The 26,370-nt window shown below is 41.0% G+C and overlaps 1 protein-coding gene across 1 annotated transcript in view; it reads left to right on the top strand.

Annotated features, from left to right (window-relative positions):
- The first annotated feature begins 255 nt into the window (after positions 1–255).
- Positions 256–26,370, top strand: part of LOC103356444 (ALK tyrosine kinase receptor-like) — a 39,437-nt gene continuing 13,322 nt past the window's right edge. Inside the window, exons 1-4 of the mRNA XM_008280584.1 lie at positions 256–773; positions 17,879–18,010; positions 23,827–23,961; positions 24,661–24,761. Of these exons, the coding sequence (XP_008278806.1) occupies positions 404–773; positions 17,879–18,010; positions 23,827–23,961; positions 24,661–24,761 (738 nt within the window). The 5' untranslated portion in view covers positions 256–403. The remainder of the gene's footprint in view (positions 774–17,878; positions 18,011–23,826; positions 23,962–24,660; positions 24,762–26,370) is intronic.

The following is a 26,370-nucleotide window of genomic DNA, read 5'->3' as shown; positions in this document are numbered from 1 at the left end:
GAAGGGATGGGCAGGAGGCAAGAGGCAGGGGGAGGGGAGAGAGAGAGAGAGAGAGAGAGAGAGAGAGAGAGAGAGAGAGAGAGAGAGATTGTTTCTGAGCTCGGAGCCAAAGAGGAATCAGCTCAATTTGCTTAATAAAATTAGGGACAGTTGAACTGCACAAAGCCAGCCGGTGGTTGAAGGAGGACAACATTCATCGCAGGACTGCAGCTCGCTAACACACCAGAAATTTGCCCCAGTGTGTTTCTTGACCACACACCTCCAGTAATTGTGGTTAGAAATTGTCTGCATTGGTCTGACCGCACACCAGCTGTGAGATTTTAACTGAGGCATCGCCACACACCTGGTCATCTCTAAGCCTCTTGTAGACCTGCAGAGTCTTGGTGGGCTCAAAGAGTGGGCCATGCATCACCAAGCAAAGGAAGAAAGGGATCTTCCCAAACTGGAAGGGAATGAGGAAGCCCCCATGTCAGCTTCCACTGAAGCCTTGGACAGTCCCTCCTCTGAGACTCTGGGAGCTCAGGCTGAGCAGGCCCAAGCTACCCAGACCCCCGACCCCCGCAGAGGATGTGGGTTTATCTGTCAGCCCTGGTGTCTGCTCCTTGCACTGACTCTACTCCTGCTTTCTCTCCTTGGCAGCTGGGCAGTGGTCCACCTCACCTTGGGGACTCACGGAGGATCGCCTTTTCGGATCTCGGCCAGCTACGATCAGCGGATCCCACAGGATGATACGGCTACCATCGAGCCACACTTCACCACCAACTGCACCATGGGTAGGTGTACGAACAATTTTTGTGCATTCCTGATTGTGAGTTGTTCACCAGGTGTTAAAAACTTGCTTGTTAAGTTTCATGAGATAGTCTTGTTGTGCAATAATTCCGATCTAGCTTCAAGAATCACAACAAAATAATTGCTTTCTTTTCCCATTTGTGTAATGCATCTTAATACGCTTAAAGATCAAGTCATTGGTTGATAAAATTAACCAATAAAGAAAGTTATTCAGTTTAATTGAGTCACAGGATTGCATAGAAATGCATCGAAATAAACAGAAATGGACTTGGTAGATGTCCTTCTTGTTCTTTCCAGTTGTTTTCTTGGGTCCTAGTGTGTAAGCTGACTAAATGTGTCTCACATGTCAGCAGCTCAAACATGTCAAACTGGAAACTGCACATCTACATTCTGGGATTTTTAACTTGATTACACCATGTTGTGTTGAGACTGAAATAATAACATTCTCTGTCAACCTCGAAAGCTCCTGAAATTGAATTAATGTCACTGATTCAATTTCCTCTGAACTAGATGCAGAAGCACAGCAACCCCTGCCTCGGCATTTAATGTGTGCATTACTGAGGAAATGTAGATAAAATTCTTGTCTCCTCAACCAGACAGATGTTTGACAGGCAGAGAGGTGCAAGATGTCACAACAACTAGATGCTGATTTGCTGGAAGAAAATGTTGTACTGTGCATGTATGAGCCATAAGTAGCCACATGTGTTCAATATAATATACTTATTTGACGTGGTTTTCTAAATGAGTGTTGTGTAAAAGTGCTTCTTTTCGAATGCTTTTAGAAGAAAATTTGTCGAACAGATCTCGCATGAAAAAGAAATAATCAAGTAAAGGACGGCCAAGAGAAATGGCTCGCCAGTAGTTTCTTATCATGGACTAAATTAAATCTTGAAATTGGTAGCAGCACTCAAAGGAAATCCCCACAGTGATGTAGTGCGGCTTATACAATATTGTTCTCACAAACCTCATTTTTTTCGCTACACTTTTGAGAAAACATCTTCTGTAAATATGTTGATTCGAGGTTTTGTATAGACTTTACATATGGGACACGATATAGTGTTCTAGTGCAACTGTACTACAGAGGACATTCTGAATAAAGAGCTATTTTGTGGTTAAAAAAAAACAAAAAAACACCTCCAGTGTCACTGCAACCACAGTGATGGCAGCGTTTTATGTAAAGACCAGAGATACAAACTTACATACAAGACTTTTGGATATTATAATCAAAACATGGGACATGTGGCTTTAGTTTGTTTGGGTTTTATTATTACCCATGTTTCAACAGTGGTCCAGTAAAACTTGTTCTGATCATTTTACAGACAGCATGAAAAATAGCTCACAGGACAACGACGGAGGGCTGAGAATATGTTGTTGTTGCAGTTGCAGAATTTTTCACATCTAAGGAAGTCAGCACAACCTATGAAGCAGACAGAAAACTAAAATGCATCTTTTGCACTCTTATATAGAAACAGTGATGTCACTAGTTGTGCATGCACAACGGCTCGTGCATCCTAAGTTGTGTGTATACTTCTTTGGGAGATAACACAGCTTACAAAGAGTTTATCTATTTTAGATTTGGGGATTTTCACCCACTCATTGTTGTTGAACATCTGAAGATCTGAGATATTTTTAGGCACGGCATGTTTAAAATCTACCTACAGATTTTCAGCTGGACTTTGAGGCACATTCCATGACTTTCAGCTTTCAGTTTCTTAAGGGGTAAATTTTAAAGTCTTCTTTGGATCATTGTTCTTTTGAAGAGGAAAGTCTCTTGTCACTTTCAGGAATAGCTACATGACATCTGAGCCCAAAATGTTCTGATATTTAGTGGAATGTATTCTGTTCTCTTTTTATCCAGTGGTGCCTGAGCCACTGGCTGTAATACAGCACCAAAGCAGAATATTTCAGCTTAAGAGTGTGCAAGGTGTTCTTTACATCAAATGCTGCGCCTTTGAACTTATCTGTCTACAGCACTTGTTTCTGGAATTATTCTGGCTACAGATGTTGCTTTGCATCTGTCAGATGGTGACTTTTGTGACGTGGCCACGCAGTAGAACTCTTGTGTCAGGTAAACCTTCAGGCAGATACTTTGCAAGATGGCAGTTTGTCTTTCCTTTCCGAGCAGATGTTCAGTTTTATCTGAAAGTTTTTTTTTTGTCTTCCATATCTTGTTTTGACTTCCACAGCCCCCTTTAACTGTCATTTTAGACAACTGGAAGCTGGAAGGAATTAGATTTCTTTCTATAACCTTCCCCTGCTTTGTAGACATCAATGTTCATGATCTTTAGATTCTCAATCATTTAGTTAAAGCAGCCTATAGAAAATTGTCAACAGTTCTAATGGCAATTCTTGACCCACCTGACAAGTCCTAATTAAGGCCATGAAACTTTATAAGTGGACAGATGCCAAAGCTTTTACACTTACAGCAATTACATACCACAAAAGTAAATTGACTGTTGACAGTCTTTTAATGTGCCTGTTTGTTGTAGGGGTTGAATTTAGGCCTTTTAACTTTTAAAAAAAAACATCCACAAAATATGCACTTTTCCCAAACATTTGCATACAGCTGCATGCGAACTATTGTTTCCCTGCCAGAGGCTTATTATCACTGTTAGTTGCCTTGATTTTTGGAAGGACATTTTGGGTGGATCACTTGGACAAAAGACTGACAGATGGACCAGCATTGAGTCTACTCTGTGTGACTGCTTGTTATGCTGCGCGCTGAAAGGCATTCAAATGGGCTTTACCTTGTTCAGTAGTTTTATATTAAACAATGCAGAACATCTTTTAAAAAAAAGGTGATCATTCCCAGGGGCCTCTTTTTGAATTCAGAGAGATGCTCGCAGCCCAGCAAATTTAATCCCTCCCTACTTTTATAGATGCAGAGTCTCTTTGCGCTGAGCAACAGTGTAATAGCTTTTATGCTGGGTCAGCGTTTAGCTCCGGATGAATGAGGTGCATCGCTCAACGGGAAAGACTCGTCTTGAAGATTTGTCTTTGCGTTTGAATCCAGTGGGATGTTTGGACTTGAGGTCAGGTCAGAGCAGGAAGATTTTTTGAGATTCTCACGGTTTGCCACCTGATAACAAATCAGAAGCATCTGATTCTACATTATCTGGATTTGGCTGTCAAATAAGTCAGTGTGTTTGTGAGTGTGGGAAAGAGAGGAAAAGAGGAAAAAGAAATGCAATTCATATTTTATATTTCCTGCACTATAGTCCTCAGCGCTGCATATCTAATCATACCTCTGACATTAATGTAATTTATCCCTAATCTAAAACATAAATATAGGTTCAGGCCCTAAAGTAGTGTTTAGGAACCAATAACGCCCCATAACCGATCTCGAACAGAAGCATAAAACCATGAAAAACACATTCATATATAACTTAAGTTCACGTACAACAGATTGATTTCAAGCTCACTGCAGTGTTGGTGCTTCTCCTGGGATTCCTTGTCTAACTGTCTTTTCTGTCACTGTTAGGACCAAGCAGAGTCGGTGCTGCTGCTCATGCAAATTCAGCTTTGGTTGAACAGTGTCTAATTGTTCTCAGCTCTGGGTTCACTGTGTTCCTCTCGCCAGGCAGCACATAAGCTGCGGCCAGTAGAGAGAAAAAGCATACAGACGTGTCGTACTCTCCTCAGGCACCACCTGAGTCCCCAGCACAACACCCACTACACACATCCCACTCCCAAAGTAAGCCCTAATCCATCTCGGCACGCTCGCCGTGCGGCCTCACCACATTTCGCGGTGTTCTAAACCTCCCCCACTTTCCCCTCCAGCACCTGTCACAGGCCTGGGCTCGAATTACCTTTCTTCCTACCTAGTACAGAACATGAAGGCAGGGTGTTCGATTAAGGCTCTCAGACTCAGTCCCTGATAAATACAGCTGTTTGCTTTATTCGTTCCAGTCCCATACGCTTAAAATTAGCTAATTACTGCTATTAATGACATGTATTGTCAGGCTATGGGGATGAAAACTACAAAGACTGATCCAAACTTGAGTGTGACAAACTCTATTTAATTTGGTTCAGGTGATTTCATTTCAATGGATAGGAGACTGGGGACACAAAATGTTCTGTATTTTCACTGTTTTTGTGTAAGAGTTTGCTGCCGACTTCGAAGGATTTTGCAAAACGAGCGAATGATCCACTGTGACGATTTTCAAGTCACTGAGAGAGAAAAACATGCTAATGATCAATTTCATGCCCGAGCTCTTGTGGTGTGTCATCTTTGGAGCAAGTCTTCCCTGAGATATGCAGCATTAACAGTCATAGGTCAAAATATTCCCAATTTATTGTCACTCAATTCAAATTAAATACATCGTATAGATTCCAACTAATTTAAATCCCCTTGTGATGTTTTGAAACTGAACTGGGATTTTGACAATGTCCATTTCCTCTGTCTTTGTTGTTTTCTTGAGCAGAAAGACAATGATTACTCCAGCTAGTGAAGTGCAAAGAGATATAGTCAATACAGGATAAATAAATGGAGCAGTGTCTGACTTCTTTCTCCATACCCTTCCACTTTAATTAACTCATCAGTCACTGGACCAACAAGCAATCCAATTTGCTGCCCCTAAAGTGACTTGTGTGGCTATATGCCTATCTCTGGAGCTCATCCTTCTGACAGAAAGTTAGAATCCTACCTTCTTCTGCCTGTATTTTTCTCATGGTTTTGGCATAGCTGTACAGAGACCGCAATTACTCAAGCTCAGCAAACATGTCACTGACACTCTTAACCTCCCACGGTTTTTCATCCTGCAAGTAAACAGAGTCTTCTGTGATGACTGACAAGCTCATTACCAGATTGTGTCAATAGCAGATTTGACTTTGCCTCTTTCATACTGCCTCGTTGTCAAGGCAGAAGGTCACAATTTTCTTAACACTTACAGCAGTGTTTGCTCATTGAAGAGCGTATTCGGTATTTGTGCTCATGAATTACCCCGCGAACTGTCACAATTCATTTTTTCAATTGGACATGTCGCTGAGATAAGACAGCGGTGAACCCCATGGGAGTTTGAACCAGTGACCTTCCCTTCCGTGGCCCATTTCCCTAACCACTACACCGTGCTGCTGCAGACCCTTAATGGAGCGTTACGGCAAGTCTATACTCCGCGATTAGGTACACAGCAGCGTGAGGGTGTCCCTGGGCCCATCAATCAAACACGGCCCTGTAGAGGCAATGAGGGAAATGGGTTTAGAGAGAGCCGGTGGAGTGGACAGAGTGCTAGACATGTGGATGGATGGGTCATGGTGTTTTGGAAGAGAGAAAAGCCATTCAGTATCATAAAAGGGCATTCCTAACATAAACCTTTAATTGAGGCTTCAAATTCACTTTAGCTCTAAAAACATGAATGAAATAAATTCAGCCTTGAGTTTCTCATATTAACTAAGAAGCACAGAGTGATCAGGCCATGGTACCAAATAGTATTTGCACTTTTATTTGGTCAAATATTTTATCAAACCAAGAATCAATGACTATGCAAATATCTGGCCACAAACCAAAGCGCTGGATGATTAAAGATTTGACCTGTTGATAATGCTCGATGCTTCATTTACATTTGAGTTCACCTTAAGGGAGGAATTCAGGTCTATGCTAAATGTCACAGCAGTTATTGAGATATTTCACTCAAAGCCACAGATGTTAACCTCGTGCTGGAGCTAAATGAAAAGTCAGAGTTCTGCCCAAAGTCATTAGGTTTCATCCTTTGGGCAACATGGAAGTCTGTGACATATTTCATAGCAGTTTTTTCAGTAGCTACTGAGATACTTCAGTCTTGAACTAAGTAACGGACCAACCAACAAACCAGTTTTGTCACTATCAGGGTTAAAAACACAGGGACGAGCATGTTTAAGCTCCTTAGATATCAGCACACAAAACAGCAAAACCTAATTTAATATTCATGTGTTTTGTTGTTGCGTTCAATAGTTTTACATACTTGTGTTACTCGCAGCCTGTCTAATGAAACTAATTTAGTACATTTATTTATTCTGGTGTGTACCCTACCCATCTGCAGCTGGTAAACTGTAATCTTCATACATTTAATACATTTTATTCAGTTTAAAGAACTCATAATGCATTATGGACTAAATATTGACCAGAGACACTGTGTGTGTTTCTAATTCATAGAGTTCATGTTGAATTGTTCAACAGTCCGTTAGGCAACATGGTCTGATCAATAGGTGGCTCAGCTTGGTGCTGATGAAGTTGCTGCATCACAAATCTGACACATGTAGGCGTACAGGGCATAGAGACTGTTTTCTTGTTCATCTTATCTATTTAGTGTATTGTAGACTGTTTAATGAGGGCCTAAAATGAGAGCGTATGCCCATCAGCTGCTGATCCTGACTGATCAGGCATGTGCTCAACATTTGCACATCAGACATTGCTTCTACCAAACCAATGAGGGTGCACCTTCCCCACCTACACTATAATTATTATTTCTCTCTGACACTGAATTTCCCCATGGCAGCAGAAATTAAAATAAAACAGGGTCAAGGTGCATTCAGAGTAGCCTCAGGAATTAAAATCAAATAAAGTTCCCTGAGAGACAAAAACAATTAAATGTCTGCTACACTAAAAAAAATATTAACTTAACTGCAGTTTAACTTTTAATTAAATGTAAGCCGCAAGCTGGCCATCAAATACTTATTTAAGACCTGCATACTTGTATGCCATGTGACAGAGTTTGGGGTTATATTTTTCTTTAGGAAGCTGACGTTAACCTGTAACTACACCACTTCTTGAATAAAAAAAGGGAGGGAAACAATTGAATGCATCGTCTGATTACATGTAGCAGCATCCATCCGTTATCTATACCTGCTTTCTCCTGTGAAGGGCTGCTGGGAGCATGTCCATCAATTTAGCAACCTCCATCCGTCCATCCATTTTCTATACACCGCTTAATCCTCATGAGGGTCGCGGGGGGGCTGGAGCCTATCCCAGCCGACTTAGGGCGAAGGCAGGGGACACCCTGGACAGGTCGCCAGTCTATCACAGGGCTACACTTAGAGACACACTCACATTCACACCTACAGACAATTTAGAATCACCAATTAACCTCAACATGTTTTTGGACTGTGTGGGAGGAAGCCGGAGAACCTGGAGAGAACCCACGCTGCACGGGGAGAACATGCAAACTCCACGCAGAAAGATTCCGGTGCCCCCACCGGGACGCAAACCGGCAACCTTCTTGCTGCGAGGCAACAGTGCTACCAACTGCGCCACCCTGCAGCCCCTAAAAGTGTGACAAGCCCCGAGCGGGATACGAGCTCGGGCCCTCCGACTCCGGGACTAGTTCCCGGTGCGGGAAGGGGGCGCTTAGCGTGCTGAGCTATGCGCACCCCCAATTTAGCAACCTATAAATTAAAAAAAAAAAACATCTTTAGGTGATATGTTAAAGGGGGTTAGGATGAGCCTGGATGCTGATGTGGTCCAGTGGAGCAGTGGATCACTTCTGTTACACTGCAGGGTAGGAAAGTAAGTATCGAGCATCCCAAAGCTGAAAAATCCAATTTTCAGAAATATCAAGTTCTTTGTTTTGTTTATTGTATACCTACTTTCCATTCTGAACACAGAGATAAATTTGAACACTTTGTTGTGCATCTACCCTAGCAGGGCCGCCAGATGAAAAAAATACAATAAAATCCATGAATTCTGGTCTCTTGACCATATTACCATCTCTAGTAAGGGAATGATTTAGCTACAAATCAACATATTCTGTTCATTCACTCTTTGTTTTTGTTTTATTACCTTCAGTGTGGGTTTTATTATCAGCCCGAGGGTCTGGCTTAAAAGAACAAAACAAAAGCAAGTCATTTTTGATCACAGATGCTCATTGCACCTCTGTTTTATACTGCGATGTTAAAAAGAGTTACTCTTTAAGTTTTGGCCAAAGCCTTTAGGAGACTTGAGGCAAATACGCAATTCATCTGTTTGTCAGATTTACGTGAGGGTGTTTATACAGATATTTGTCTTTGTCTCGTGTTTTCTGTGGATGTTATAATTGCCCAGGATACTTTGATGTCCCTTGAAAACTTGCTAGAGGTCACGCATTGTTCGGGACCCTAAGAGACCACTCAGTGAAAAAAAAGCAGGAGCAAATTAAAAGAAAAACACAAAAATCATCAATTAACTGAAGATGCAGCTTGCCAGAGACAAGGCCCTATCTGGCAGTACTAAGCTTCATCACATTCTACCTCTAATCTCTTGCCTTAGGCCTTTCCGCAAGCAGCATCGCCTCAACACAAACTGGGTTTCTGTCGCAGGCACCTTTCCAAGGCAATCTACACAGGCAGTTTCATTTTAAGATATTGAGCAAGTGTTAAATGGCCCAGGGCACCAAGTAGAGTGTTCCCAGCATGCGTATGCCAAATGGAACAGATGTCTAAATCAACCCTAACCTGGCATGGAGGAGGAAATTTCTGGATGTTATGGACTTAAAGCATCATTGAAGAAAAGTCAGTCATTAAGATACAGCAACCTTAAATCTCATTCCATTCTGTAGAGAGGGCATTTGCACCAAGTACGCTGGCATGAAATACTTAATCTGCTCATTGAGTCACTTTTATCCATTTAATGTCAAACACCACACGTTACATTATAATTACTGTGTAGCTGTAGTATGGTTTCAGTGTATGTAAACGTCATCTTTCTAAATAAAATCTGCCAGAGTGTCATTTTATTGACCTTGTTGGAAGATCTAAGTAGACTTCTGATATAACTTTCACACTAATACACTGTAACTATTAATTATTCTGTAAATAGTACAATCTTGAACGACACTGACAGGATTTATGCCCTCGGAGGCAAGTGTCTGATGTATCGCAGCACCTGTTGAAGCTATTAACAAACCGATCATCCTTGTCAGTTTTTTTCACACAGGTGGAAAGTTCACATACATACCCAACATTACTCATGTTTCAAACTGTAAAGTTAGTTCAGTGTGTTGATTTCTTGCATGAAATGGATCCAGACTTGCTCTGTGATGAGACTAAAAAAACTGTGAGACATATGGAACAAGTGTATGCTGTGGAATCAAAGCCCTGCAGCCTAATGCAGTTGGTTTTAAACTAAACAAAGGCTACAGTCTCGCCGTGACTACTCTATGCGACAGATGCTTTGAAGTCTGCATTGTTTGTTGGTAACAATGTTTACTTAGCTTCATATACAAGGAGGTACGGTCGTGCTTGAAGCCTCAGATGTGGGAGAAGCCAGCATGTGGGGTCTTTGTGATTTGTAAGTAAGATTCCAACAAATGATGATGCACATTGTGAAAGTCAGTCTTTTGTATACTTCAAGGAAATGACCACAAAAATTGCGAGTAAAAGCAAAAGTAGCTTAAGGGATAATTCCCACTGGTTTCAATTTTGGTCTTATTTTCCTGAAATTTGTGTATGCAGCGGAATAAAATGTCTTGTGAAGTCGGACCGCCAGACTACAAAGTAGTAAGAATAGCCTGAGAACAACACTAGAATGTATTATGTACCATTATAACCATGAGATAGCTGTTCAGGTAACTAAAATATATAGTTGCTAAGTGAATGTTGGTAATTTGAAAGGATTGGCTACAACAACTTATTTTAGCCATTTGTGGCGGCATAGCTCAGCGACCAATGATGTTGGTCTGTCAGTGGTTCAAGCCCACCACTTTGGACCAGACTAGGTTTGGGTGATGAAATTGAACAGCTCCTCCTCCTCTCAGCATACACAATTGTTGTTTCTTTTCCCCGCAGAGTAGAATCGATCCTGAGTTCATGAACAGTTAATGTCATGAACAAAAAAGATTTAATGAGCCATTCGCAGTTTAACTGTACGAGCCGTTTGTACTCGGACTCGCATGGCTTAATCTTTGAGGGAAGCACATGCTACTGGCAGGATCGACCAGTTGGCCTGAAAACCATGCGTGTGTGCATATTTGTCCACAACTGATGGATTCAAATGAACTCTGATACAGAAGTTGACCTGTTCTTAACACAGTGCTACTGGTGCTCTTCAATGAAGTTTTTGAACATGTAAGGAACTGTCTTACCTTAATAGATGTATGGTTTGCTAACCATGTAACCTCTGATTCTAGGTGCAGTGTGTTTCCTTGTGCCTGGCTCATAGCTTCTAACCAACCCTTACTGTCCAGGCCAACAGGCAGACAGACAGGCCTTTATTTCCTTTTCTGAGGCTGCAAACATGAGTTCAGACATTCGGATGACTGTTATAATGGAATCTGGACTATTTCAACACTTTATGGCTCACTGCAGTAACTTAATCACTTCTGTCATCATGCACTTCACAGTGGCTGTGACTGTGCAGCCCTGTCTCCTGAAACCTAAATTACATTTCTAATTGACATACCTTTACCTTTTTTTTTTTTCATTGCTTTACTGTCGCTACTTTTCATCCAGCAAATCATATATTAGTTTGGATTCTAGACTCTAGAAAATGGAAAAGCTTGTAAAAAAAAAGAAAAGGGGGGGGGATCATATTTTTCTCAAAATATGTTATTTTCCTAAACCTAACCAAGAAATTTTGCAAATTTTTGAACCTAACTAGGCTTCTAACATGTAGCTACCTTGAAAGTGTCAACCAAAACTCTACATATCCCGACACATCCATATAGTTTTGGTACCTAAACTTAACCAAACGTGAAAACCAAAAGTAAACAATCAGTGAAAACACAGCTTAAGTCCAAGAATAATGGTCCCACACCCAGTTTAAAACAGCCCTAAAACCCATCGGTTTTATAATCATGGTCAAATCAACCATCTTTGCAGTATTTGAAGCTGAAAAACTAAAAGTCACATTGTGCGGACACTTTGATTAATTTGCTGAAAATGGGCACAGTATGGGAGCTTTAAAGAAAAGGAGGACCACTTTATGTATTTCAGAAATGGCAAAAAGCAATCAAACACCCCTCAGCATTCAAAAAAATGTTCTGTTTTATTATCTAATTTATTTGTTGGCTTCGTGTAATTGCGACGTTAGATGACGACGGGACATCAAGGGAGGATTCATTTTCTCATACAAAGAACAGAATCTGATAACGTTGTCCTCTCTGCTTATCACATGTAAAGTAATCCGTGTTCAGTTAAGTAGAATTTATGTTTCATTACTTAGTGAGCGCTTACATAGAAACCTGGCTTGAATCTTTAATACTGAAACAGATCCACAGCCTCCTCAAAAGGCTGTAAACCTTCAATTTATTCTTAACTTGTACTACCTCTCTACACACGCAACACTGATACAACTTGTACTCGTGAAACCTGATGCTTAGATGATGCATGGTTCAGGCTTTAAAGTATTACATGTACCTAAGAAAGAAAGTAAGATTGGTTTTTCAGAAGGTGGTTTACAAAGATGTTTTTTTTTTTTCACATAGAGTACAATGCCTGAAATGAAATCATCTTCGGATTGTAGAATAGACATTAAAGGCATTATTTTCACTGTCTGCCTCCACCTGTCTGCTCCTGCGTGTGCTGCTCTCTCTCTCCAGCAGGGAGTATGACAGATAGTGATAGTGATTGGGCAGAGCTCGGACCAATCGAGCGTGGCTGTGTGCAGTTAATTGAATTCATGAGCGAATACTTCTTGTCCTGTCGACTGTCCAGTGGGAAGCCCAGCAGCATCCATCTTCAGCGCTGCAGCCACTGTAAATCTCCATGAATATCTCCAGATTTTGCCTTTAATGGGGTGACAAGATAGTGGCAGCACCCTTGCTTGGGCTCCTTGAGATTTGTGTCTCCCCTTGACAGAGGACCCGCTACCATTATGGCACTTGAGAGTGGAGATTCACAGTAATGAACAAGCAGAATCTCATTAATGAGTTCTAACAACTGCTGAATTGTATTCCAGATTCAATCGAGTCTGTGAAGATAATTTTCTGTTGTGTTTTTTTTGTGCGGTTTCTGGTTATTGCCATTCTGTGCACATAAAGCAGATCTGAAGCCAGGCAGTTCTTCAGACTGGTTTTATTTGTTGCTGTTTCGGAGCACACAGGGGGATTGCAGGATATGATTGACGTGCTTGCTCGTCTGTAGAAAAACAAAGGCCATATTAATTTCAGGCTGAAGTCCTGTGACTCCTGGGTGTGCTTTTGCAGCTGGTCTTCAACAAGGAAGCGTCTGTCTGTATTCAAACCTTCACCAAACCAGAGCAAGTTTTATTCAAATGGGGAGGCAAGCTGCTTTGCATGATCTTATGATATCCCGCAGAGTGAGACATCTCTATCAGTGGAATCTCAGAAAGGTGTTACGCATGATGCAGTTATGCAAAAATACTAAAAGGTTAAATGTTAGTTGTGATTTGATTCCAACTGTTGTCATGAGGGAAAAGGGAACCACAGAGCGTCACGTCCTTGTTCTTCTCCAAAACCGTGATACTTTGGTTTGTGCAGTTTTGCCTCAGCAGACATACTCATGATACAGCTAATGCTCTTATCTTGTATTAAAAGATCTGCAGTGACCTCACCAGTTGCCGCCCTCCATGGAATTTGTCATTTATGAAATTTAACGACTTTACTGTGTTTTTCTCACAAATTTTAATAGTGCTCAGAACTCTACAGCTCAGGCAGAACATTGGACATCTAAATATATTTTCTAGCCTTGATTTTGGTCGTCATTTAATTTTTGTTTTGCTCAGTTGTTTTAGCTCTTGATCTTGTAGGTAAAACATCCCTGCTTTTCATCCTGATAACATCCATCCATTATCTATACACCGCTTAATCCTCACTAGGGTCACAGGTGGCTGGAGCCTATCCCAGCCGAATTAGGGTGAAGGCAGGGGACACCCTGGACAGGTCACCAGTCTATCACAGGGCTACACTTAGAGACAGACAACCAAGCACACTCACATTCACACCTACGGACAATTTAGAATCACCAATTAACCTCAACATGTTTTTGGACTTTGTGGGAGGAAGCTGGAGAACCCGGAGAGAACCCACGCTGCACGAGGAGAACATGCAAACTTCACACAGAAAAATCCCGGGTGTCCTCACTGGGACAATCCGGCGACCTTCTTGCTGTGAGGCAACGGTGCTAACCACCGAACCACCTTGCAGCCCATCCTGTGAACAGATGGTATGAATAAAGTTGAAAAATTAGAGCAACCTGGCCAGTATTCTGCTGATGCGACATGAAGAACATGGTTAACTTTTTTAAAAATGCTCATTTGCTGAAGTGGTTTCCTTTCTTTCTGTTTAAAAAGTGATAATTAGGAGGACACATACTTTTTTTTTTTTTTTACATCGCTGTGTTAGGAAAGTGCCACTAAATAAATTGACAGTCATAACAAAAATGGATCTGCTGCCAGCCACAGCCTAAAAATTCAAAATTCAAAGAATCCTACAGGTCATGTGAAAAGAAAAGTATAACAGTAGTAGTAACTTTATCAGAGAGTAGAACAAACCCTGGGCCTTGTCTCTGGGAGCAGCAGTAAGCGATGATTCATTAGTGAAGTATGTCTCTCTGCCTGCTGGGTGTCACCAATGGCAACACCAGCTTTTACAGCATACAGTATATTGATGGCATTTTGTAATTGACTCCGGTCTGGTTAGTTGTTAATCGTTTATCAATTATCCACTAAAAGCTGTCAACACTCAATGGTGCTAACCTGCCCTATTTAGATAGTGATGCATGGCTCTGGCTCTCCTTACTCCTTCCTGACATTTAGACAAAAGCAACAAGGCTGAGAAGTATGTAAACAAGAGGATGTTAGTCTCTTTGTCTCTTCTGTTTCTTCAGCTTCGCAACAGGAGATCAATGTCTGTGTAAACCTGCAACCCTGACTCTAAAACCCGGTGGACCTGAAAAGCACAGGGATGCAGATAACATTATTTTGAAAGGGAAACTTATTTGTTATGAAACCTTGCAAGGCTGGAAAGCAGCACTGAGAATGTGAATCAGAAAATGTCTTTGTACACAATCTTATCATGAATGTAATGTGCAGTTATAAAAAAAAGCAAACTGAATTTACACTTGGAGTCAATCCTTGGTTAAGAGTATATATGTGTCGTTTCATGAAAGCTTGTCTTATAGCATCTGTTTCCCCGTGACTGAAATCCAGCATCCTTTGTTGGTCTCTGAATAGACTTTGTTGCTTCATTAAATGGCTTGTCTGGTGGGTTTGTTTGCTTTACTTACATCTCTGAACATTTGCCTTATTCACCAAAACAATATTCGTTTTAAATATGATAACAGGATATTAGGTAAAAAAGATCTTAAGTGGAGCTTAATGTAAGTGAACTGTTCAGCTATTTGCATGAATAACACTCCTGTAGTTGTGAAAAGTGCAATTGTTGTCAAGCCAACATGTTGAGGAGAAACAGCCAAAGCCTCCCATGCCATTGTGTTTTCGTGTTTGTTAACATCCCTACACAGTGGCACTAATTGTTCGCCATTTAGCTGTGTCCAACAAACACCTTCATACCTGTGTTTGCGTATCTATTTTGTCATTCATCAGCTGCTGTGCCCTCTCCAGTCACCTCTCCGGCTCGTCGCCACTCATACATCATTCCCCTCACAAAGCCAAAGCAACCCCACGAGCACAAGGATAACAAAACTCACTTACTCCCGCCGGCAATTCATCCCCCACTGACCCACTTGTTTTCACAATCTGACAAGTGTGATTTAAGAACTGCGGTGGGCCACGAGTGCAGCGACCACGTCTGGCTGCACTTACCTGCAAAGTTAGTGACACCGCAACTTTGGTACTTTTTACCCCGCTGTCATCAAACTGAGATAAATCGATGGATTTACATACGTTGCCCAAAGGTTTCAGCATACTCTAGATAACTTTTTTTTTCTTTCTTGATAAATCGTTCTGCTCGCGGTGTCAACATTATACGGAGAGGAAGCGCAACCAATGCATAATACATGTGTCGAGCATGACTGAATACACATAGCACAACCACATCTATACCCGCACTTGGTGTTAAACAAACAAGCCTCTGCCTTACTTCATTTGAATAAAATAGTGTATTTGCCTTTTCTGCGCTGCTCTGTAAATGTCACATCTTTGAGACTTCATGCGTGCGAGCGCGTGCGACGTTCGCCGCCTTTCGTTTGTACAAAAGAGCACAGGAAAAAACAGTTCATAAGCATTGACACAAAAGGGTATTCATTATCAAAGTCATTTACTCAGGCTAGGTTTTAAAAGAGTGTGAACTGGATTACTCACTGACACGTTGATGTGGCTCTCTGCAGCCACAATGGAAGGTTGTGGGAGGCCTCTGACTAATGTGTTTTGTCCAATAAAAAAAAATGCCACCCTTGCGTTCTAATCTATAGAGTTAACTGTGCCAGTCTCCCACTGGGCCTTAAGGTTTCTCCACCACATTGGGAAAACAATAATGAAGTGTGCTGAGAAGGAGGCAGAACTGTGAACATTCTGGCCCCTGATGCATTGTAGCTAAACAATCATTTCTGTGCAGCTGCCAATTTTGCGCCTTCTTGTTTTGTACCTTGAACTGTTAAAGAGTGGTAGCAGCTACTGTGGTGTCATGACTGAAACTTAGTGCATCCTTTTTCTTTTTTTTATCTTTTCTTACTGCATATTCCCTCAGCTAATTATCTGATGTGAGGTAATTAATTTGTCCTTTACTGCAGTTTGAACTGACAGGTTTTATCTAACACGTTTAATTACATCTATTACTAACACATTTTGCCCCCTAATAATACACTGGTTAATCTTAAATTGTGTCTGCAAACCTAAAGAAACAGCAAAAATAAATAAACTGTATTCTTTAATTTAGCTGCAATGCCTTATTTTCATCTACTTGTAGAGTATTTGTTTGTTTTATCCCAGCCTGGCAAAATAGGTGCACGACTAAAAGCGACAACAACACCCAGATACAGTAGTAATATTGTGGATAAATAGGGTTTGGCATTTTCATTGTCAGTTGTTTTGTTCATTTCCTTCTGACATATAACATTATAAACGCTTCGTGTTGATTTATGCAGTACTTTATCCTGCCCTGCCACATTTTTGTGAGCCTGTCATCCTAATGTAAGTCTGAGCTTGAGAAAAGTGCTACCGACGGTGCATCATCGCGCGAAAAAATATGTTATGCAAACAGAAAAACAAAAAACTACATTAATTACAAACTTCATGTCGGAATTTAATGTAGCATTACTGCCTATCTAGTCCACTCAGCTAACAGCATTTGTTCTCCTGTCATGGAATCGTTATCAGGCTTCTGACTCCAAGTTCGTCGGAACAGAGAACAAATCTGCATATTACAGATCAAGGGCAAACTACAGTAAGCGCAGCCAGTCAGTCATGATAAGAATCACTTCTCGTTTTTTTTGTTTTTTTTTTTTCCACTCATGAGAGGGTGAAAAAACAAGATCCCCATCAGTTTTTTCCGCTCTACTGTTTTGTTCTCTTCACTGTGATCAGTTTGTGATGATTAAGGTGAAGGTGAGTAGTCAGTTTCCACAACCTGGAGATATCACTTCTCTGATTTGCATAGATATGCAAATGTTTCTGGTTACAATTGAGTGCTGAGACCGCTGCTATCATTTGGTGTCTTTGTGTGTGCTCCCAACCCGTGTGCAACCTGCTAACGGTATCTAGGTCATTGTTTTTTGCTGCTTTCGTCTGATGGATATGTATGGGTGTTCATCGCCAGATGCTTATGCTGCTTGAGCCATGTTATTTACGACGGTGCAGGCAGCCTGTGGATGTCATACAAAGTTTACAGTCAGGGGTTATATTAGCCTTTGTCACTTACAGATGTACTCGTATGTAGTAACTGTATATTTTCTACTGTTAGTAAGTTATGTTTTCCCCGAGCCCCTGATTTGTGTTTAGTGTCGAACATATAAATCTAGCAGCGATACTCAATAAGTAAGCTTGGAACCTAATCGCAAGCTGTTTTTCTTTGGCTCCAAAGTTATATTTTTTGTGGCTTGTGGTTGATACATTGCACTTTCTGTTTCTGCTGCCAACAAGTGAATCGTTTTCTAGTACGCAGTGAAAACACTTTGGTTTACTGTAACGATGACTGTGTGGGAAAACAAAGTGACAGTTTTTGTTTTTCCTCTTCCTTCCTTCCTTCCTTCTCTTCTCATCTCCTTTCCCTCCCCCTCCTCCCAGCATCCTCCCCTGGCCCTAACATCACTCTGGAGGGCCAGTACCACTGTCACCAAGGCCCTGCGATCCCACTGGATAAACTGTGCGACTTCAATACGGACTGTCCGCACGGCGACGATGAAGGCCACCTCTGTCGTGAGTACACTGCGATACAGGAGCTGCAAGGATGTTGCAGGAAGAAAGCCTACGAGCGAACACATTCATTTCTGGATCACAAAAGCCCACTTGTGAAATTGGTCAGCCGTAGTGAGTCACCCTTAATGAAGCCGTTGCATCCTGCCCAACAGAGCAACAACTGAGCTTCTGGGGTGAGCTTTTACTGACACAGAGGGAGAGGCTGACACAAAAAACAAAAAAAAAGAGCGAGCGTAGCTATGCTTGGCTAGCATTTCTCACCCTTGACATATTCGATGGTTGTTATTTCTATCTCTTTGCACATTTGTTTTCTGCCTTTCTCGAGGCCTAGGAGGAACACTAGCCAAGTACGCTGACATCTTATTCACAAGTGAAGTCCCCCAGGCCCTACCGTTTGTGTGTCTGCATGTGTGAGCGCCGGGGAATCTTTTTTTAGTGCTACCTGCATGCGTGCATTTTTACATAGTCTTTGAGATTTATAGACACGCAGTTCAGATGTCTTACCCCCTACAATTTTTTTAAAAATGTTGTAGCTTGATTTCCTTGTCTTTTACCCATATTAAACTGACCAGAATTAATTTGCTTCTGCCCACAGAGCAGGTCAGCCTCCCATGTGGTGCTTATTAAAATGATGGCTGCTCCCTTGTGTGTATAGGTTTGCTAACAATGGGAGCTGGAAGATAAGAGGGTAACGATAGGGTGAAAATCCCAGCCAGGCGCAGTTTCTCTTTCTACTTGGGGAGGACTTATCAGTGCTAATTGGCCCAAGAGGCTAACCCAAGTGTATAATCCCCATTTGAATGTAATACATGTGTGTGTGCAAAGTTTTGATTTTTTTGAAGCCGGCCTTGGACATTTGAGCATAAGTAACAATCAGCGGAACACACAGCCACCCTGTACATGTCACTGACTCGCACATGAATATTTCGGAATCATGTGTTCTGGAGGCGATAATCAGTCTGGTAACTGCAGTGAGTAACAAACAGAGAAGGAAAAATCACACTAACTCCAGCAGAGAAAGGCGTATTGTTTGGAGCTGACTTGAGGATTCTATGCTGACTTTCGTACACACCTTTTTCCATTGTGCGTCCTCATAAGTGCAGAGAGGCATGAAGGCCGGCTGTCATTTGCTCTGAATCAAGGTTCTCTTTCTTTCTCTCAATCCATTCTTAAGAAAGTAAAAAAAAAAAAGCTTCATTCTTTTTGATTAAAGACAAGGACCAGCAATCTATAACTTTATTCATCAGTCCATCTTGACAGCCTCATATGTGTTTCTTTTCCGCCTCGTCACACACGTTATATTACTGTACCTTAGGCTTTGTATTCATTCCATTTTCATCTCCATCACTCATAACAATTACCCCCTGCTACCCAAATCACATAGTGTTCCCTCTCTGATACCCTATTCTCTATGATCTATCCACGACTTATCTTCATCTGATTTGATCTATTTAAATCCTTTATAAGCCCTGCCAAGGCTCATTAACAGGAAAAAAAAAAGCAGCAAAAGGCAGGAGGAACAAACTTAGCTCGTGTCAATCACAAAGATTCCTGACATATAAGGAAAACCAAGTCCCTGTGGACCTCCGGCTCTATCCTACCATGGCATCATTATGCATAAACACATTCTCCACTCGACTCCGAGAGTCGCAGCTTCCTCTGGTTGATCCTAGTCCATCTAAATTCTGCAGATACCCCGCTGCTTTCCGATGCCACAGTTCCCCCTGCAACTGCATAGAAATGCTGCTTTGCATCAAAGCTGGATGCACGAAGGAATTTTAAAGTGGTAATGTGCCTTTTTTATTTTTTTTCAGCGATGACAGATTATCGGTCCTCCCAGAGATCGTTGCAATACTACGGAGACCGGTGCTGATGGCTTTCTTTGTCTGTTTATCTAAGGATCCCTAAGTGCTAATGCGGGAAAAAAACTAAAATACAACTGGATAAAACAGGAAAAAGACGGTGCCAGAAGCGACTAATGAGAGGGAAGAGAACAATCAGACAAAAACAATAAACTAAATAAATAATGGCTATAAAACACTAAACACCATCTGAATCCCAAAATCAATCAGCAGGTTTGAAGGTCGTGTTGTCCTTTTAAAAAATCACTACAATGACACCATTTATAAGAGGTTTCAAATGTAAAAACCAAAAGAATCATCGCGTTGTTAAGTTTCCGACGGTCTTGAACTAATCTTGTGTGATGTGCAGTTTCATCAGGAAAATTGGTGAAATCTAGATTAAAATCCTAATATTTAATCAGATCATGGTATTCTGTATGTTTCACTGGACAAAATGCTAAACAAAAATTTAAAAATACATTATTTGCACTAAGCAGATTCTGTAAAAACAACTAAATCTGCGCTCCTCGGCACATTGGTGAAGCCATTAGTGGCTCAGCTGCTATGAACAGTCATGTGGTAATAATCTGAGAACTACTTGGCTGAACTGCAGGCTGTGTTTACAGAGAGCAATAAGACAAAAATGGAATGAAATTAAACAAAAAAAGTAATATATAGTATGCAGAGGCACCATTTTTTCGAGTATTGATAACACTCAACTTTTGCTTATTTTTTTGAGCCCTCACCATAGTTGTTTCTATAAAGGTGGAGGACTTTGTACAGCAGGATACGATGAGGCCACAGTGAGTAAAACAGTAACAGCAGCAAAATAAAAAAACTGCTTGGGGTTCAGAGGGTTAAATCAGGGCAAAAAGCCGGGCTGATGTTTAAAGATTAATACATTCAGCTGCACTCTGATCTTCAGACGTGTCCAGTGACTACTAGCACAGACTAGTTTACTAGTAGTTTGTGGTTGGGCAACGTAGAGCTGTGTGACATCAGCACTGTTATGTAAAGGGACGCCATGTCTCCTGAAGGCACCACCCAGAGCATGGCAGAGGCATTAAAGTCTGTAGGCACTGGATTGTAAATGATCTAGACTATTTTTTATTTTTTTTTCCAAAAGAGCCACAATAACTGCAGTCTTAAATATGTGATTAATAACTGTTGGGACTTCCCCCAGATATTAAATTAAAAATATTTTTGAAAAAGGCAGTAAAGAGAGGACTGACAAGACTGCAGATTTTTATTTCCAAAGAATTTCAGTATGTTAAAACTGACCCACATGTTGTATCTGCGGTTGTGATGGCTTTGTGTAATTACCAGACACGAGCTTCTGTTGGTATATTAGAAGAATAAAATCCTAGTGGTCTGAATAACATCAATATAAATGTTTATAGGCTGTGTCCTCCAATGAGTTGCCACGCTGGACAACATTAAACCGGCGTTGACATTCAGTCGAGAGTGACATTTCTAATTGAGTGACATTCATAAAGATGAAATCATCACAGACTTCTCTATTTATATTATAAGCACGATAGGACTTGGAATCCCTGCGCTTTACATAAACAGCATCTAAGTCAAACATGAGCCGGTTTATGTAACAGGGAGGGTGACTCATCACAAGACAGACAAGGAGATGAAATTTACTAATTACCCAGAAAGTCCAGAGAAGCTTTGATTTGCTTGGAGAAAAACATCACAGAAACTATCCTTTCAAATTTGATGTATTTCTTACTGTTTAAATAAAACTGAAATTATGGCTCTTTGTGTCTTTTATGTAATAAAAAATAATAATTTCAGGACTGGTGTCATTGCAAAAGGAAGCTTTCAGGTTTGTTTTTGTTTGTTTTTGAGGGTTTTTTTTGGAAGAAAACCTGCTTCTTTGTCCTGGCTCAGCCCAGTTTCTACTCCTACTTTCTGGATGATGTCTTCCAAAAAGCACACAGTTATCACAGCACTCACAGATTCTTACAGATAATGGGCACTCACAGACAATAGCTCAGAATGAAAGGAACATAAAGCAAACTTAAAGTGAAAACTCTAAAGCTGTCAACTGAAGTTTTTCAGTCTGATATGAAGTTTAAATCCTCAGCAACAACTTTAATCATACCAAAAAAAAAAAAGGTATAATTTCACAGCGGGGCCCGATTCAGATGTAAACACCTCGTCAATAATCTGAACGCATCAAAACTTTATGTCTGAATGTGCACCCTGCTTACTTAATAGTTTGAACGGCTGATCTTGCCGTGCCAGACATAGTATCACTTTCAGCACCCAGTCCCTTTAACAGATAAGGAGAAGATTAGTTCGTACTTCACGCTGCTTGTGTGATAACAGTCGGGAAAGACTTTTTCTCCATTTTACCACAAATATTAGCTCAAAAACATCACACAGAGACACCGTTCGAACAAAAGTGAAACAATGAAAACAATCGCAAAGCCTTGTATGTTGAGTTCTGCCTCAATCACTCTTATCTTGAAATTTCACCTTCCGTAAGTTGAAATATTTTTAAAAACGTTACTGTGAGTCTCCAGATTAACAAGACTCAGCAATAATAAATTCATCTATCCATCCATTATCTATACATCGCTTAATCCTCACTAGGGTCACGGAGGGGCTGGAGCCTATCCAAGCAGAAGCAACAATAAATGTAATCTGCAAAATCCCAAAACCTGGAGCTGAGGTTCAGTTTGTTGCTTCCAGCTGTTTGTAGGAGTGTTTTCTCTGACTTTATTAAATACCTGCAGCACCAAACAGCAACTGGATTCCATATGAGAGTCTGTAGTCTGGGAGAGTTTCACACATTTACACATGTAGAACAACAGAAGTTGATTTATAGATTGTCCCTGATATGGAGACAACAGGGTTTAGAAGCTAATGATAAATCACGCCGTGTACTTTTCTTCACCTCAGACAGGTGAGCTGTCACACGTAGAGTTTATAAATCTAATCATACCTCGTCAGGTTGAGTCCATCACAGCCGTGTTTTTATTTTACTGCGTGTCAGTCTATGAAAATGTAACACAAAAGTAAGTGGCACACAGCGTTTGTATATGTCAGGCTTTTACATTATTGCAATTTCAGCAACTTGGAAGCGTTATTTTACGAATGTTTCAAATGAGTCCTATACACGTAGGCACAATTTTCGTAACTGTAAGTGACTGAAAAATGATCCTGACAGTAAAGACTTCCACCAAAAAATGTGCCTCTGATATAACAATTATTTTTTGAATATTTGCACTACCTCTTGTTGCATTTCATTTATTCTGTCAGTTACTTAGCAAAGCAAAAAAAGCAAGAAAAAAGAAGAAATACTGTTTGCAAATAAAGCCATTATTCAACATGACACGGTGGCAAGGCAACAGATGCACACGCTTCAGTCGGCAGTGATTAAACTTTAGTTGTATTTTCTGCACAGTTCAATTAAATATTTTCACTGTATTGTTGCTGTACAGACTGATGTTGTGAAAAGCAGTCGGTGGGTTAAATGCTTCAGAGGCCATTCTTCAAAGCTTTAAACTGAGTGCCATCCCCAAAAGACGTCACGTCACCATCTCAGCTCTCTCATTTCCCCCCAGACCCTCTTCCTTCCCTCTACTCCTTCCTATAGACAGCAAAGCCCTTTCCCATCCTCTGTTTCTGGAGTCGGTCTGAGATCATCGCCTCGCCACACCTCAATCCTAATTTACACCAACGCACTGTGAGCCATTAGTCTGCACACCACACGCTTCTCTCCTCTCAACTTCTTTGCCTTCACTGTCGCTCAGCTTCCTAGATGGCCGGTCCCCACCTCAGCCCTGCCTCCCTTTTTCCTCCTTGGAACATTTGGCTGCCAGTGTTCACTCTGCTTTCTTCTTTGACCCCCTGCCGGTCCTGTCCACTCATTATATGCCCCCCCTCCTCCCGTCCCGTCCCTTGCCTTATCATCTTTGCCTCTGCTCCCCTGATATATTCTCTCCTGTGTCTCTCCAGGACGCTTTCTCAATGGCAGCTACTGCTCCTTTGAAGAGGGAGAGTGCAGTTGGCAGTCAATATCCAGCCACGGTCTCTCCTGGAGAAGACTTCAGTCACCAGCCAAAGCAACCCGGCAGAGCTGCCAGTCATCAGGTAACTCATACACATCTTTTTATGAAATCATGAGCACAGTTCTGATCAAATGATGAAATGATTCATTTGCCGCCTCTCTTAAGTGCGTAGAACGATAAGGCCTCATTAAAATGCACTTCAAAGGGGAGCATTTTCCAGTAAAGCAAGATTGGGGCGTTTCAGACTTGAACGTAACCTGAACCCAATCTTGAACCTTAAGAGTTTGCGAGTGTTGAAAGATAACCTGAAAGCTCTGATGTGCCGGACGCAGGTATGTTGTCCTGTTCAGAACTCTGCTAACAGACTCCCACTGGGCAAAAAAAAAAAGCTCCGGTGTGTTAACTCTGAGTCTTTACGTCTGCAGTTCATCATCAGTGCAGCGACTCGAGTGTGTCTGTTGATGAGATTTTAAAATCACGGTTTGCTGAGGCTTGTTTTTGTTCTCAGCTATTTACAGGTGGTAGTGTGAGGAAGCTATAAATGGAGCATTGTAATTTTATATTTGGTGATTTTATTTGTGTTCTTTCATCAGCGTACTACTGTGACAGTAACCTGAAATGAAGGGTAACTAATGTTAACTGTTTCAGAGTTCCTTTGAGGAAAAGACAGCAAAAAGCTCCAAACACCATATATAAATTATATGACTTTTTATTCAGTTTTGTTTGCTTCTTCTACCCACTTCTGACACGGAGACTAACACATGTGTGTGTTTCGTTGAAGGTGCTACGTTCACGGTGGAGGGAGGCCAAGGTAAAGGTCAGCGCAGCTCAGCGCTGAGGAGTCCTCTGTTCGCTCCTCCTCTAAGAAACTCCCCCTGCACGGTGAGCCCCTCGCCACTTACTTAATACTGCTGTCTCTTCCTCTTTTCACACAGCACATTTACAGTTTACAATAAAACAAGTGCCAGATTTGCCACTCACTGTTTGTTCGATGTAAATTTAGAAACAAAGCGTCCTCAATTTCACACAAAATTAAATTCCAAGTTGATGATTTTCTCAACTGAAGTGACAATCGCTGCTACCAGACTATATCACCCTCAGTTATAAGCCATTCCCAGAACCCTGTACGTTGATTGAAAACTGTTTTTAATCTTCCCATTAGAGCTGAACAACTAATCGATTTAAAATAAAATTGCAATTTAAAACTATGCAATTAGCAAATCGCAAAGGCTGCAACTTAAGATACTGTTTATGTTTCTAACCCAGAGTTCAGACTGTCAACAGCTTTATAGATTCATGCTGTCCTTGATGTGTCACAGTCACGCTTTGAATGGCATCACATTTTAATGGATTACACAATGAATATTGAAATGAAGCTTGACTTAAAAAAAAAGATAGATCACAATTCAAAATGCAGTGTCTGTCAGAAAAAAAAAGAATCTAATAGCTTGCTGCAGTTTCACAAGAGGAAATGCTTTGAGGATGAGAAAATAAGCGATGATTTTTAAAGACTGTCTATCTAATGCAAGTTTGACTGGACTCACTGAAGTGTGAACTCCCCTGAACTAAATCAAGAACAGGATCAGGCCCGCTGTCATTCTCAGCTCTGATAGGCTTCCATGTAGTCAGTGTTCCAGTCCTGAACAGGCATTTTTCAAATCTATGAATCTACATAATATCATTGTTTTCTAAAGACATGCTCCATGCCTTTAAGAATAGTACACGATTAGAACTGTGCAAGTTTTGTAAACTAGGTTTGCAGTTTGCAATATGCAGATAAACTAGACAGTGGCTGTTTTAGTCAAATCAAGGGTCAACTAAAAACACATACAGGGACTCAGACAGTTTGAATGTTTGCTGTTACACTGGCAATCCTGTAATTTACCGTCATCACATTTATCAGCGTGCTTCTCTGATTAAACATTAAGTTTAATTTTACACTTTACTTTACAGTAGCTGATCTTACATATTGCAAGATGGGTGTATTATGTGTCGATATTCAGTGTACGGTAATTAAAAAGGAAAATGTGTAAAAGATATATGAATAGAAGTTGCGTAGAAGGTCACTTTGTTGCATTCTTCAACTGTGTTTTTAAAGTTACTCCTTCAGTAGATAGCTTTTAATAATTTGGTACGTTGATGTCTTTCAGAATAAGCTCAAAAATCAAACAGTAATGTGCCGAGACAGTGAGCTAGCAGTGCGCCATCAGCATGTCCTCGGAGATGCTAACAGACAGTAAGGTTGGCCTCGTCAATCACAGGTTGCGTCTCCTGACCTGGTTATGAAAACATCAAAAGTCATGCATTATTAAGACCGTGACGCTCAGCGAGCAGGTCTCCAGGTGAGGAGGTTGTGTACTCCCCGTCTTGATTGATGCTGTTGTATCTGGGATTTGGACTTGTGTTATTTGAATATTACTCAGCAGCGTGATCTTTGACCCTTCGCCTGTTTACTTCGCACATTTCAAATGGAGGCAAGGAGTAATTGGAG

This window comes from Stegastes partitus, unplaced genomic scaffold (genome assembly GCF_000690725.1).
Source record: "Stegastes partitus isolate 25-593 unplaced genomic scaffold, Stegastes_partitus-1.0.2 Scaffold200, whole genome shotgun sequence".
Classification (NCBI taxonomy): Eukaryota; Metazoa; Chordata; class Actinopteri; family Pomacentridae; genus Stegastes; species Stegastes partitus.
This window is presented reverse-complemented; position numbering and strand designations above follow the sequence as displayed.